Source organism: Salvelinus sp. IW2-2015, linkage group LG8, assembly GCF_002910315.2.
Source record: "Salvelinus sp. IW2-2015 linkage group LG8, ASM291031v2, whole genome shotgun sequence".
In the NCBI taxonomy this organism is placed as follows: Eukaryota; Metazoa; Chordata; class Actinopteri; order Salmoniformes; family Salmonidae; genus Salvelinus; species Salvelinus sp. IW2-2015.
This window is the reverse complement of record NC_036848.1, coordinates 16,415,719-16,429,315: the sequence shown is the minus strand read 5'-3', so window position 1 is coordinate 16,429,315 and position 13,597 is coordinate 16,415,719. Positions and strand designations below refer to the sequence as shown.

Here is a 13,597-nt window from a genome sequence, read left to right as displayed (position 1 = left end):
CAGCATGTAAATGATAAGCCTGCACAATAAGTCATCTCATATGGAACTTTGTTGGTCTGCMCTTATCCCTTAGGTCTTTCAAATAAAGCTCTTGGTCCTTTGATATGCTCTCATTCCGTCGTTCTTTTTTTCTCTCCTTTTTATGACCAGGCTCTCCTCCCCTGAGTGGAACGGGTACGGTCACTGTCCTGGTAGATGACGTCAACGACAACGTCCCTGTGTTCACCTCGGCCACCTTCCACACCACCATCCCCGAGGACGCACCCACTGGYACCGACGTGCTCCTGGTCAACAGCTCCGACGCAGACGTTGGCCTCAACGGTGTCATAAGGTACTGCCCCCCACCCCATTCCATCCCTAGGGTCATAGGGTGGCTCCWGTACCCAAAGCCGRACATTTGACTCGGATCCCCCCCTCRCCCTGGTACCCCCAATGGGGAGGCGCAGGGGGGTACGTCAGTTTGCCCCACTTTCCCAAAACATCATAATGAGGATGTTAATTGGCTATGACAGAATTTGTATCAGGGGTTCCATGGGTTCTAGGCTTTAATGGAGAGCATAACCAGTTGCCATCAGTTTTTAGTTTCCATTCTCACAGCCCATTAACTTGGGCTTTTTTACTTCTGCTTCTGGACTGTTTGAACCACTTCTGGTTGTAGACAGCTTGGTTGTCTGTGGTCCCAATAAGTCTGTGTTCCATCTGTGTTCACACTTTATTCCATAATTTGTCCCCGTTTTTATAGGAAGCGTTTTCAAAATATGTGCCCTTGTGAGCTGTTTGAATTAAAGCCTCTGTGAAGCAAAAAAACACAGGAGAAAATGGAATGAGATAGAATACCTTAAGAATTGGGTAATGCTTTGCCAATAAATTATAGATGGTGCTTTCATCAAACAAAAACCACCAAAAATGTATTAAGTTATTTTATGTCTGTGTTCTTCTATGAAATTACTCTCTGCCTCTTTAAAGCTTAAAACAGTGCCCTCCATAGGATTATTTTGGCAATGCTGATCAAGATATTTTAATCTGGGCATGTATAGGCAGTAGAAAGCTTACCAGTATGTGCTGCATATTATCACAATATCTAATGTAATGTATGTAGGTASCTGCTGTTCCTGGCAACAGTATAGTAACAGTATTAAGATTGTATTGACTAAAACKAATGTTCAAATATTGTCTCGAAGTAGTGTATAACGTATATACATATATGTTCCATTGAAAATAAATTAAACATCTCATCTAAAACCATGCTGTACAAATCCTATAATAATGTGTGTTCCTAAAACGTGTCCTCTTCTATGTATCCCTACAGTTACAGTTTGACTGGAGGCAACGGTCAGTTCTCCATCAACCCAGCCACAGGCCAGATCATCACCAGCTCCCTACTGGACCGGGAGGCCAGAGCCAACTACCAGCTCCTAGTTGTGGCCACAGACGGAGGGCAGCCCCTGGGCATGTCCAGCTCCGCCACTGTGTCGGTGGTGGTGGCAGACATCAACGACAGCCCTCCCCACTTCCACCACCACCCCTACGTCACACACATCCCTGCCTTCATCTCAGCAGGTGGGTTCAGATTTTATTCATGAATATTCATTTCAAATATTCATGTACTTACAGTATATGTCTGATGATATTATGCTTGTATAATATGTGATTATATAACTAAAGTATATACAGTATTTATTTKACCTCCTATGAAATTATTACTTTTGCGGAAAATATTGATGATTAAGTGTATATCTGCTGTAAAAGTTATTCTGAAGCATTTGGTCTCATTTTGTATTTTTCAGGCAACTTGGTATTCGCTGTGACAGTGACGGATGAGGACGCGGGACCCAATGCTCAGCTCCACTACTCTCTAACCGGCCGCAACTCTGACAAGTTCAAGATTGATCCCTTAAGAGGAGCCATCACAGCCAATGAGAGGTTGACAGGCAGCTCGGAGGTTACCCTCACTGTCCGAGTGAAAGACGGCGGAACCAATCCTAAAACAGACTCGACCACCGTGACCGTCCGGTTTGTAACTGGGGGAGACTTCCCTGTCATCAAGCTGAAGGATTCTACTTTCACATTTCCAGAGAGCCAACCCACAAACACGATCATTACCACAGTGACCGGGTCCTCGACACGTGGCGGGGCCYTATCATACTACATCGCCAGTGGAAACCTGGATAATGCCTTTCACATCGACCAGTTGACTGGAGAGCTGTCAATCAAACATTCACTGGACTTTGAACACATTCAGAAATATGTGCTCTGGATTGAGGCCAGGGACCAAGGATTCCCCCCCTATTCCTCATATGAGAAAGTGGAGATCACCGTGCTGGATGTAAACGACAACCACCCCGTATTTGACAGGGAACCATTACATGCAGAGATACTGGAGAACCTGTMCCCTCAGCGGGTGCTCATTGTGTCTGCTGTGGATCAGGACAGTGGCCTTAACGGCCAGCTGGAATACGCCATTATCGACGGCAACAAGGAGAACAGCTTCAGCGTCAACCGGGCCACTGGTGAAATCCGAACGACCAGGCCTCTTGACAGGGAAAAAGTAGCTCAATATGCCCTTAAAGTGAAGGCCACCGACCGTGGCAACCCTCCCAAAAGCACAGCTGTTAAAGTCCTGATCAACGCGCTAGATGTGAATGATAACGCTCCCAGGTTCTCTAAGATCTTTAGCGCCACAGTGGCCGAAAACGCCCCAGTGGGTTACACTGTCACCAGGGTTACAACCACAGAYGAGGACGCAGGTACTAATGCCATAAGCAAGTATTCAATCACAGACACAAGTCTACCGTTCACTATCAATCCAAGTACAGGAGACATAACAATCAGTAGACCTCTCAATAGAGAAGACACTGACCATTACATTGCCAAAGTCTCTGCCCATGATTCTGGCTGGACAGTTAGCACGGATGTCACAATATTTGTAACAGATGTCAATGATAATGCCCCCCGATTCAGTCGGCCATCTTACTATCTGGACTACCCTGAACTTACAGATGTGGGGTCACTTGTTACTCAGGTGTCTGCAGCAGACCCTGACGAGGGCTTCAATGGCAAAATATTCTATTTCATCAGGTCCCAGTCAGAATACTTCAGAATCAATTCAAGCTCTGGAGAAATCTTTATCAAGCAGCATTTAAAATATAAAAACTCAACTGGCAGCAACATAAACATAAATCGCCATAGTTTCATCGTTACTGCTTCAGACCGTGCGCCAAAGCCATTGATGAGTGAAACTACAGTCATTGTAAACATAGTAGATAGTAATGACAATCCACCCAAGTTTGAATYCTCTAGCTACTTTACACCTGTTACTAAAAGCGTCAAAGTTGGCACCAAACTTATCATGGTCATAGCTCTTGACAAGAAAGATTTTGGCCTCAACTCTGAGGTGGAGTACATAATATCAGGAGGGAACAGCTCTAGCAAGTTCAAACTGGATAAGCAGAGCGGATGGGTCACTGTCGCCGCCTCACTCACCTCAGATATGAACAAGGTGTTCCTCGTGGATATTACAGCCAGAGACAAAGGGAACCCCCCTCTGACTGCTAGAACCACTGTAAAAGTGGCAGTCACTGAGGAGAATCACCACACACCAGAGTTCTCCCAAAGCCAAGTCACAGCTACCATACCGGAGAGCCTTGCTGTGGGGACAGCCATCAGGACTCTCTCTGCCAGGGACAAGGACAAAGMGATGAACGGGCTCATCGCATACAACATCACTTCGGGCAATGACAAGGGCCTATTTGCCGTGAACAGTAAAACAGGAATCCTGTCTCTGGCCAATCATCTGGACTTTGAGGAAAGGCAAAGATATGAGCTCAGAGTGACAGCCACCGACGGGGGATGGATCGCAAAGACCAGCTACGTCATGGTTACAATCCATGTCACCGATGTGAACGATAACCCACCKATATTTGAACCTGATGAGTATTTCCCTGTGGTACAGGAGAACGTTCCCAGTGGCACCACAGTGGTGAAAATGAATGCCACAGACAGAGATTCTGGGCCCAATGCCGTCATGGCTTACGTGATCCAGTCTTCAGACAGTGACCTCTTTGTAATTGATCCAAATACAGGTGTAATCACCACCCAGGGTTTCCTGGATTATGAGGCCAAGCAGGTCTACCACTTAACAGTGAAGGCCTTCAATGTCCCAGACGAGGAGCGCTGCAGCTTCGCCAACGTCAACATTCAGCTCAAGGGGGCCAATGAATACGTTCCCCGCTTTGTCTCCAAGCAGTATTACTTTGAAGTCTCTGAAGCAGCTCCAAGAGGCACAGTGGTGGGAGAGGTGTTCGCCAGTGACCGCGACCAAGGACATGACGGAGTGGTTTACTACCTCATTTTTGGGAAGAGCAGAAGAAAGGGCTTCAGCATCAACAGGAAAACAGGCCAGATCTACGTCACAGGTCCCCTTGATCGTGAGAAAGAGGAGAAGATCTCCCTCAAAGTCCTGGCGAAGAACGCGGGAAGCATCCGTGGGGCGGATATCGACGAGGTCTTTGTGAACATCACGATCCTGGATGCCAATGATCCTCCTGTTTTCAGCCAGGAACTGTATGATGTTCAGATCAGTGAGGGTCTCTCCCCTGGTGGCTTGGTCACCTTCGTTAGTGCCCAAGACTCTGACTCTGTCCCAAGCTGGAGCAGATTCTCYTACTCCATAGCMTCAGATTTRRAGAAMAATGTCTTCAMYATCAACCCCCAGACTGGCCAAGTGTCTGTWGCAGCTGAGYTGGACAGRGAAACCACTCCTSTGTTCAGCCTGACTCTGCTAGCTGTGGACTCTGGCTCACCCTCGGCAACTGGAAGTGCCACCCTGGTYGTGAATCTGGARGACATTAATGATAACGGTCCTACTCTGATGACGGTGAATGCAGAGGTCATGGAGAACCAGCAAGCCGGGACAGACGTTGCAACTCTTACCTCAACCGACCCAGACCTTTCACCGAATCAAGGTCCGTTCTCATACAGTCTGCTCAGCGCTGGCTCAGCCAGCAACTACTTCAGCCTCAGCCCCGCTGGAGTGCTGACCACCAGTCGAGAGATCGACAGGGAGCAGATCAGTGACTTTTACCTCTCGGTGGTGATCAAGGACTCCGGCGTCCCTCAGATGTCCTCCACCGGAACGGTCCACGTAAAAGTCAATGATCAGAATGATAACCCGTCAGAGCCGCGCTCAGTGGAGATCTATGTCCACTATTTCGGAAACATGTTCCCCGGAGGGTCCCTTGGGGTTGTGAAGCCCCAAGACCCAGACATCCAGGACAGCTTCCACTGCTCCTTGACCCCTCCTTCATCCAGTCTGTTCACCATCCCAATGGGCACCTGTGACCTCAACTCCAAGGCCCGCTCAACAGACGGAACATTCGAATTAGCTGTCCGGAGTAGTGATGGTGTCCATGGCTCTGTCAGCAGTAACGTCCGCGTCTTCTTCATGGGGTTCACCAACGCCACTGTGGACAACAGTATCCTGATTCGCCTCCATACCCAGGGGGTCACCACCTTCCTCACCAATCACTACCTCAGCTTTGTCCGCATCGCAAACTCGCAGCTGGCAGGGCTAGGCACTGGAGTACAGCTGTATGGTGCGTTTGAACTCAACAACCAGACTTTCCTGATGGCCGCCATAAAGCGCAGCCATGGACAGTATGTCAACCCCAGTGGAGTGGCCACCTTCTTTCAGAGCATCAAAGAAGTTCTGCACAGGCAGAGCGGGGTACAGGTAGACTCAGTGGATCATGACCCCTGCACACGTAACCCATGTCAGAACGGGGGCAGCTGCAAGAAGCGCCTTAGCGTTGGGCCAGATATGAAGACAGAGGAGAGTGTCCCGGTGATCCTTGTCACAAACCACCCCCTCCAGCCATACGCTTGCAGTTGCAGACCAGGGTATGCGGGGGCGCTGTGCGAGACGGATATAGACGAGTGCCTGCCGTCCCCGTGCCACAACAGTGGGACCTGCCACAACCTGGTGGGGGGATTCTCCTGCACCTGCCCCGAGGGATTCACGGGCATGGCCTGCGAGAGGGACGTAAACGAATGCCTCTCCAACCCCTGCAAGAACGGGGCGCTCTGCCAGAACTACCCCGGTGGCTTCAACTGCCTCTGCAAATCCGGCTTTGCAGGTACCGTACAACGCCTTAGGAGTCATTTGGATTTTATGAGCAACACAACCACAGATGTTCAGCTAGGCTCAAGTATACACACACTGCACATGAATCCTGCTTGTCCAAGTAAAATATTTGCCTCCAAACGATTGCAAGAGGTGTTGTAACCCTAGCATACAGGCCTGACTGCCAAACATTTTTGGGTTTTACGATTACTAGTTGGGGGGTATCAGCTTTGATGCATATCATCTTGTCATGTTTACTTTAATAAAAAGGATGATGCGAAATTGAACCCAGTAAGGGCCTTAGTCTCATATTCCTCTGCATGTCTTTCAGTACTGCATATTTGAGATGTTTAAGGTTCTGCCTATCTTTCTGTTGGTCAAGCATTTAGAGGTTTAATATGTATTGAAGACTGCTCTCCCTAATTTCGAAAAGTGAACTAAATAGTACTAGCCACTGTGTAAATCACTCCCTCCCCTGCTTGAATGTAATGCTAAGTTGATGATATGATAAATAAAATAATATTACTCTTAGTGAAGGGAGTGCACATGGAGAAGCAAAACGAGAACAGTAGTTTGAATCATGTCTGTTTGGTCAGCTGCTGGCTGTAGTTGCTGAAAGACATTTCCAATGATCAACAGCAGATGTTTTGCCTTTTTTACTATGACCTTAACAAATGACCACAAACCTTTGCGTTTCATCAAGACAAATGGCCCTCTTGAAGAATTGCACATATTGACTTACAGTAGTTTGCATGCCCTCACATTGAACTCCACACTTCCTGTTTTCCCTGCCTGGTTGTGGTGAAAGAATTGATCTCCTTTAAGCTGTTTGTCTCATGTTGCAGGAGTCAGTACCTAAAAATACATGACGCTGCAGGTCATTGTCAGTCTCGCCCCTTGCATACCTTGTTCTGTCTGTGTCTATTAATACTTTTTCTCCTTAAGTCATCATATTTTCATCATGTCTCTTGGCCTCAGAGATCCAATAAAGAGGCTATAGTTGTAAAATCTATATATAATCTCCCAATGTATTACTTTTTCACTCATGTAAGTTTCAAATAGATTATCCTAAGTTTACAATAGCATAGACCCCCTGTGATTTTAAGTTTCCCCTCACATTTTCCTTTGTCATCCCCCACCTCGTTTATTTGAATTTGTGTTGTTTTGTGAACCCAGGCAAAACGTGTGATTCCATCATCAATCACTGTGAGTGTAACCCATGTTTTAATGGCGGCTCCTGCCAGAACARAGTGGATGGATATTACTGTCATTGTCCATTTGGTGAGTATTAACTTAGGGGCAACCGCTAAAACTATCTGGATTGGCAAAAATGACTGTTGCTATCCCCATTGTCATTCATTGTATATCTCCATGTCACATTTATTCACATGTTGTTTAACTGTTTCTCTCTTCTTAGCATGATTAGGGTTAGCCTATGATGGCAGATGGCAACAGATTCCCAGCTATGTGCTGATTTAGTAGATGCAGTATGGTGAATTATTCATGACTTCCCTGTTTTTTATTTTGTATTCATTCCTTTCGTCCTCAGGGGTCTTTGGAAAACACTGTGAACTCAACAGCTACGGCTTTGAGGAGCTGTCCTACATGGAGTTCCCTAGCCTGGATCCCAACAATAACTACATCTACATCAAGTTTGCCACACTGAAGAGCAACGCTCTCCTCATGTACAACCATGACAACCAGACCGGAGACAAGGCGGAATTCTTGGCTCTGGAGATCTTTGAGGGACAGATGCGCTTCTCGTTTAACTTGGGTAGCGGGACCTATAAACTAATGACCATGATAAAGGTTGCAGATGGACAGTTCCACACGGTTATTGCAAGGAGAGCTGGAATGGTGAGAGTCATTTCTATGTTATATATGGCTTTACCAAGCTGTCTTTATTTGTTTTCCTCCATAAACGGTTGGAAAATATATTTTATTGTACGTTTTAATGGTTTGATGGGACCTTAATTGCAAAAATGTAGAGGGAAAATCCTAAAGGCACCAGATGTACATAGAAGATTAGTTTATGATTCAATAGCCGTTATGACCTCCTGGGTTTTTATAGCCGAGAGCAGCGTCCACATTTGGCCTCATCGTCTTTTTTTGCACCATAAGATGATAATTAAACTTCCCACACAGTGGTAGTTCTGTAWAGGGTTTTCATAGTTTGTAATTATATTTGATTGCTTGTTGTGATTTACAATATGACCTCCAAAGTAGCGTCAGACACTGAAATTCCTTGTATTTGAATCTAGTCATTTCTCTGCCAGTTTTTTAATGGCGGGGAGAAAAAASTCAGCAGCCTGTCCAAAGTTTTATAGTGTAAGTCTCCTGCTGGACATCAGATCTGTCATTTCTCACCCTGCACTGGGATTTCATAGGAAACTGGTAAAATCGTTAAATTGTCAGCTTTGAGATGTGCAGAGTGACAGAATGGAAAGGTACACAACATGCATTGAGAAATGCGATGCTGCCCTTACTGCACTGCAAATATTACGTGTAGGCTGAGGAATTACCATGTTGAGGCTCTTAGCCGAGCTAGAAGAATGGAAGCAGAGCGGGCATGTGTCGTSCCTGAAGTGCCAAGGCCCTGAGGCGGTGTAAAGCGAACCTGATCAGTGTGTTTGGAGAAGGTGATGTGGGTCATTGAGGTTGTCCCGTGAAGGCCTTTTTTTCAGGTCCTCCACCTTTTGGATACTGAGCAGATGAAAACCAGACACCATTCATAGTAATGTATGACGCACCGAGAGTCAAGGACACTGTTGTTTATATGAGAAGCATATTTTAGATCTCCCTACTGAAACCGGCACCCCAACAAGCATTTTTTCAATTGTTTATACTCTGTTATTATAGCTTTATTATTACAGCAATGGTAATGAGTATAGTATGACCACTAAGTTAAGAACACTAATGAAGTTTACATTTGTAATACAATCCTGTCTCAATTTAACTGCAACAATTGTGGTCTCATTCTTCTCAAGGCTATGTTTGCCTTATTTCTGTTTGTCTTGTCATRAATGAGAGTGGTTTCAGGCCTCACATAAATAATTTACAACTGGTTTACACCCTTTAGCATCTACATTCTGTTGTTTTCATCCTCAAMAAGTGTTGAACTTGACCGTCGCACACAAATAATCCGACAATAGTGTGTTCCTGTGGACAATAGCATGTTTCTGCAGTGTTCAACAGCAACCATCTTTCTGGATTTGTCATCTAGAAGGTTGGTCATGAGAAAATGATGCTGTCCAGTGACAACACTGATTTCATTTACCCTGTTTCGTTTACCTTGTTCCAAGTTAACCAAACAGAAACAAAGCTCCTGTTTTTTTTTTCTTCTCAAAGGGTGTTTCCTTGAGAAAAACCCTTCGCCAGTCGTGTGAGACACTTGACAGTGTGTGTACGCTGCGGTTTGGCTGCAGGGACTTTGATCTGAGAGAAAGGCATTAATAAAATGCCCATCTGGCTCTGACGTGTAGGCCTAGCCCTTCAACAATAGCGACAAAGCCCAGAGACAAATGACTCTTGTTTCCCTTGTTGCTTTTTTTTTGCTTCGTAAAACATTTCTGTGTTAGCAATTACCTCAGGAGGCCGAGAAGGGGAGGGGTCACGCTCTCCGCCATCTCTTGGATGATTTGTGCTCACGCTCCGAGCAGGCCGCTCCATGTTTACCTAAGATCCTGGTGTAGGTGGAGCATGCTGTCATGGTTTTTCAACACGTTCACGCACTTTCCATTTCTCTTGCCACCTCTTTTTTTCACATCAGTCAAGCTTCAGAGACCACATAGGGAAAGTAGAACAATTATTAGCATTGGCTAAGGGTGAAAGTCATATCTTMGAGAATCTCAGATTAATATTTAGGCCTACTGTATCTCCCATCTTCATAATGATGGTTTCAAATACAGTATATGCTATCAAACAACATTGCTTGTGATGTACAAAATCAGTCATGTCGTTGAATKTACTGTTATCTGTAAACTGGTGTGCTCATCTGACTAAGATATGACGCTCTGAGCTGGTACAACTATCAGGAAGGCACAAGGTGTGGTGATTTGTTGTGTGCTACTATATGTACTGTACAGTCCAAGGAGAATAACGCGTGTGTCTCTGCTCCCCTCGTCATGCAGGCTGCGTCCCTGACAGTCGACCTGTGTGGAGACGATCAGGARCCAGGCTACTGTGCTGTGAGCAACGTGGCTGTGCATACTGACTGGTAAGAACACATAAAGTAGAGATTAGCACACAGTCCACCCTGGCAGAGTACACACAGAAGAGAATTTGGGTATAGGGGGAAGTATTTMTTTCCATAGTATACTGTATCTATAGTAATGAGCGAGAAAAAACTAATTCCATTTGAAGCTGTTTACTTTGAGTGGCTTACCACCTTCAATGTATACAAATATCATCATTGGTCACTATCTAAACAATGCAGCAATATCTCATATCTCTGCAAAGAATGGAACAATCTGTGGGCACATCCATCACCTTGAMTGTTCTCAATGAACACTTGCATATTCACCTAGCCTAGTGTAAATCCTAGTGTATGTAAACACATACATGGACAWCACATGTACCGTTTAGCATTGTRAGAGGCCCAGAGTGAAAAGCCGTCTGGACCCATGGGGGGGGACTGTGTGCGAGACTCTGAGCGAGCGATCTGGCAGATGAGGAATGGTCCGGGAGGGTCCAGTTTATTTTGCGGAGGGTCCGAGGCCCCGTGGGGCCATGTCATTGTGAGAGGTRCTGACCTCCAGCGGCTTCTCCTTCTCCTCGCAGGATCCTGGACGTTGGGCCCAACAGGCTCTCGGTGGGAGGCGTCAGGTCAATAGAGCCCGTCCTTCACCGCCGCGGCCAGGTTGCCACCCACGACTTTGTGGGCTGCATCATGGAGTTTGCCGTCAACGGCCGCCCGCTGGAGCCCAGTCAGGCCCTGGTATCTCATGACATCCTTGACAGGTCTGGTTCCCTCCCTCCTTCTCTTCTTCTTTTCTGTCTTTCCCTACACCCCCCCCATCCCTCTCAATCCCCCTAAAACCCCAAACTCTCCCAGCAGGATATCTGGTCATTCTCTGAAGCTCTCAACCCTCAGGAACAGCTGAAGAGACATCTTTGATATAAATAGCAGATGTACAGTTGTTTGGAATAGTAATCGTAGAATGGAAATTCTTTTAGTTGGTTGTGAATAGTGGCGAGGACAGATCTTTTAATATGCTAATTCCCTGGATCTTTTATGTTTTTTGTATTGCGGGAATCTCATCTGCCGTTTCCTATTGAGGGCCGGCTGTCCACCAGGGGGGCTGACTTGTGTGTGCCTGTCTGACTGTCTGTTTGTCTGTAGATGTCCCAGACTGGAGGGAGCCTGCACAGCCAACCCCTGCAGACACGGGGGCACCTGTATTGACTACTGGTCCTGGCAGCAGTGCAAATGCATGGAGGGCTTCACCGGCAAGTACTGCGAGAAATGTAAGAATCATTTGGAGGGGAATTCTGTCATACACTTCTTCTGAATTTGACCATCACTCAGAAGGCAGATGGTATCATTTCCTTTGACTTACCCAGAATTGTGCTTTTCATTCTTTCATAGACATCACGGCCGACACGGCTCTCTCACTGGACGGGACTGGACGCCTTGACTACGCCATGCGCCAGAGCCCCAAACGGGACATCCTGCTGCGCCAGAGCCTCATGGGCTTGACCTCTGACCTCTCTGGGCCCAGCAGCCTCAAGGTTAAGTTCCGMACCCGCAGCAAGAGTGGCACCCTGCTCCACGTCCAGGAGAGCAGCAACTACACCACCATCAAGGTAAAAGAAGTCTCCACAGAGCGAAAACCTGTCGGGTAACAAGCCACACACAGTACAAATACTGTATGCATGCAGAGATTCGCTTCTAGTGTTAATGTGTTTTGTCTGTTTGCTGTTCCCAAACCATTCTGAGGTTTCTATACTTAGATTTGTCCCGCACACACGTTCGTTTGTGTCTGTTTCTCCATCTGCCACTCGGTCCCCACTTAAACATGTCACACRTATGCACAATCCTCCCTTTTAACCCCCACCCCCTGAGTCAAAGCTATAAGGGGATCTGTGCCTTTATCACCTCCTCTCATTACCCTTACATATACGCTCCTTCATTCTGCTGATATAGAGTTCAAGGCTTGGACTGATCCGGGGCAGCTGTCCGAGGGCCCAAGCTCTCATTCATCCTTTTCCATTTTCCCCCAGTCCGCTTCCTTTCCTCTAGGACACACCGGGTCTCTCTGGTTGTGTTTTCCGGTGCAGTGCCCCCAGAATCCCCCCTACCATTAGTACTGTACRGCCCAAAGAACAATATTGAATGTACTGCTTGACCACCACCCCCCCAAAAAATATGCATAGGGTATAAATAACGTGATGTAAAAGAGATAAGTTCAATTGGTTCTCCAGATCTCGTTTCCTGTGTTTTTGGCTCGTGTGATTTTTTTTCTTCTCCCATTTCCAGATTTCRTCGTGGGCCTTTAAAATCAATTCTTCCTGAAGCTACATACCATTGCTGATGTTTAGTTTCTTTGAAGGGGAGGCAAAAGAGATTACTTTTCCACTTTAGGCTGAAATATATGAGATTACCATATACAATGCCTGGCACACTGTCATTTTGATTAATTACTTCTATATGATTAACTCTGTTGCGCATGGATATAGTTTATGCATATTGAAGGTAATACTATGAAAGTTCCTGCATACCTWACATGATCATAATAATAGCTGTTTTACTGGTATTTGGCATATGCAACCTTTACCTCTGCACTGCAACAGTCGTCGTTGTAAAGGGAAAATGTGTTTTCAATCAACTTAACTGGTATAATAACGGTACTGTAAATAAATAGATTATTAGTATTACAAAACAAGAACAGCTCTCCAACTGAAACAAAACATCAACAACATCTCTGAGTTGAGAATGATCAGAGCATATAATCATATCATCATGCTTATCACATTTCTCCACTCTTTCCTTCTCAACAAACATGTACAATACAGTATCAGCCTGTCTGCCGGCCTGCATTCCTGTCTGTCTGTGTCCATCCGTCTGTCCACGTCTGCCTATCTGTCCATCCATCTAACTCTGTCTCTTCTCTCCCAGCTGAAGAACGGCAATGTCCACTACATATCTGATGCGGGTGTGGGGGGTAAGGTGGAGAGGACCCTGGGAGAGATGGTCCTATCAGACGGCCAGTGGCACATCCTGCAGGTCTTCAAGAACGGCTCTGCCACCTCCCTCCACGTGGACGGGGCACTCCTCAAGCTCATCCAGCACCCCACACAGGACTTCGGGGGTCTCAACGTCCTGACCATGTCCCTCGGTGGAGTCCCCTCCGGGCCCACCCAGCAGAAAATTGCATCAGGTGAGGTGGTTGTGTGTGAAGTTGCTGTTATTGAATGGTAGATACCTTTAGCAAATAATATAAGGTCTTCTGTTGAGTCAGACCATATTAGGTGATG

The 13,597-nt window shown here is 46.2% G+C and overlaps 1 protein-coding gene across 1 annotated transcript in view; it reads left to right on the top strand.

The window, feature by feature from the left end:
- The window catches only part of fat4 (FAT atypical cadherin 4), a 97,118-nt gene that overhangs the window by 76,641 nt on the left and 6,880 nt on the right, over positions 1-13,597 (top strand). The window contains exons 7-16 of the mRNA XM_023992640.1: positions 151-331; positions 1,310-1,560; positions 1,788-6,134; positions 7,298-7,402; positions 7,671-7,978; positions 10,252-10,337; positions 10,901-11,080; positions 11,463-11,587; positions 11,709-11,926; positions 13,239-13,500. Coding sequence (XP_023848408.1) covers positions 151-331; positions 1,310-1,560; positions 1,788-6,134; positions 7,298-7,402; positions 7,671-7,978; positions 10,252-10,337; positions 10,901-11,080; positions 11,463-11,587; positions 11,709-11,926; positions 13,239-13,500 — 6,063 coding nt within the window. The remainder of the gene's footprint in view (positions 1-150; positions 332-1,309; positions 1,561-1,787; positions 6,135-7,297; positions 7,403-7,670; positions 7,979-10,251; positions 10,338-10,900; positions 11,081-11,462; positions 11,588-11,708; positions 11,927-13,238; positions 13,501-13,597) is intronic.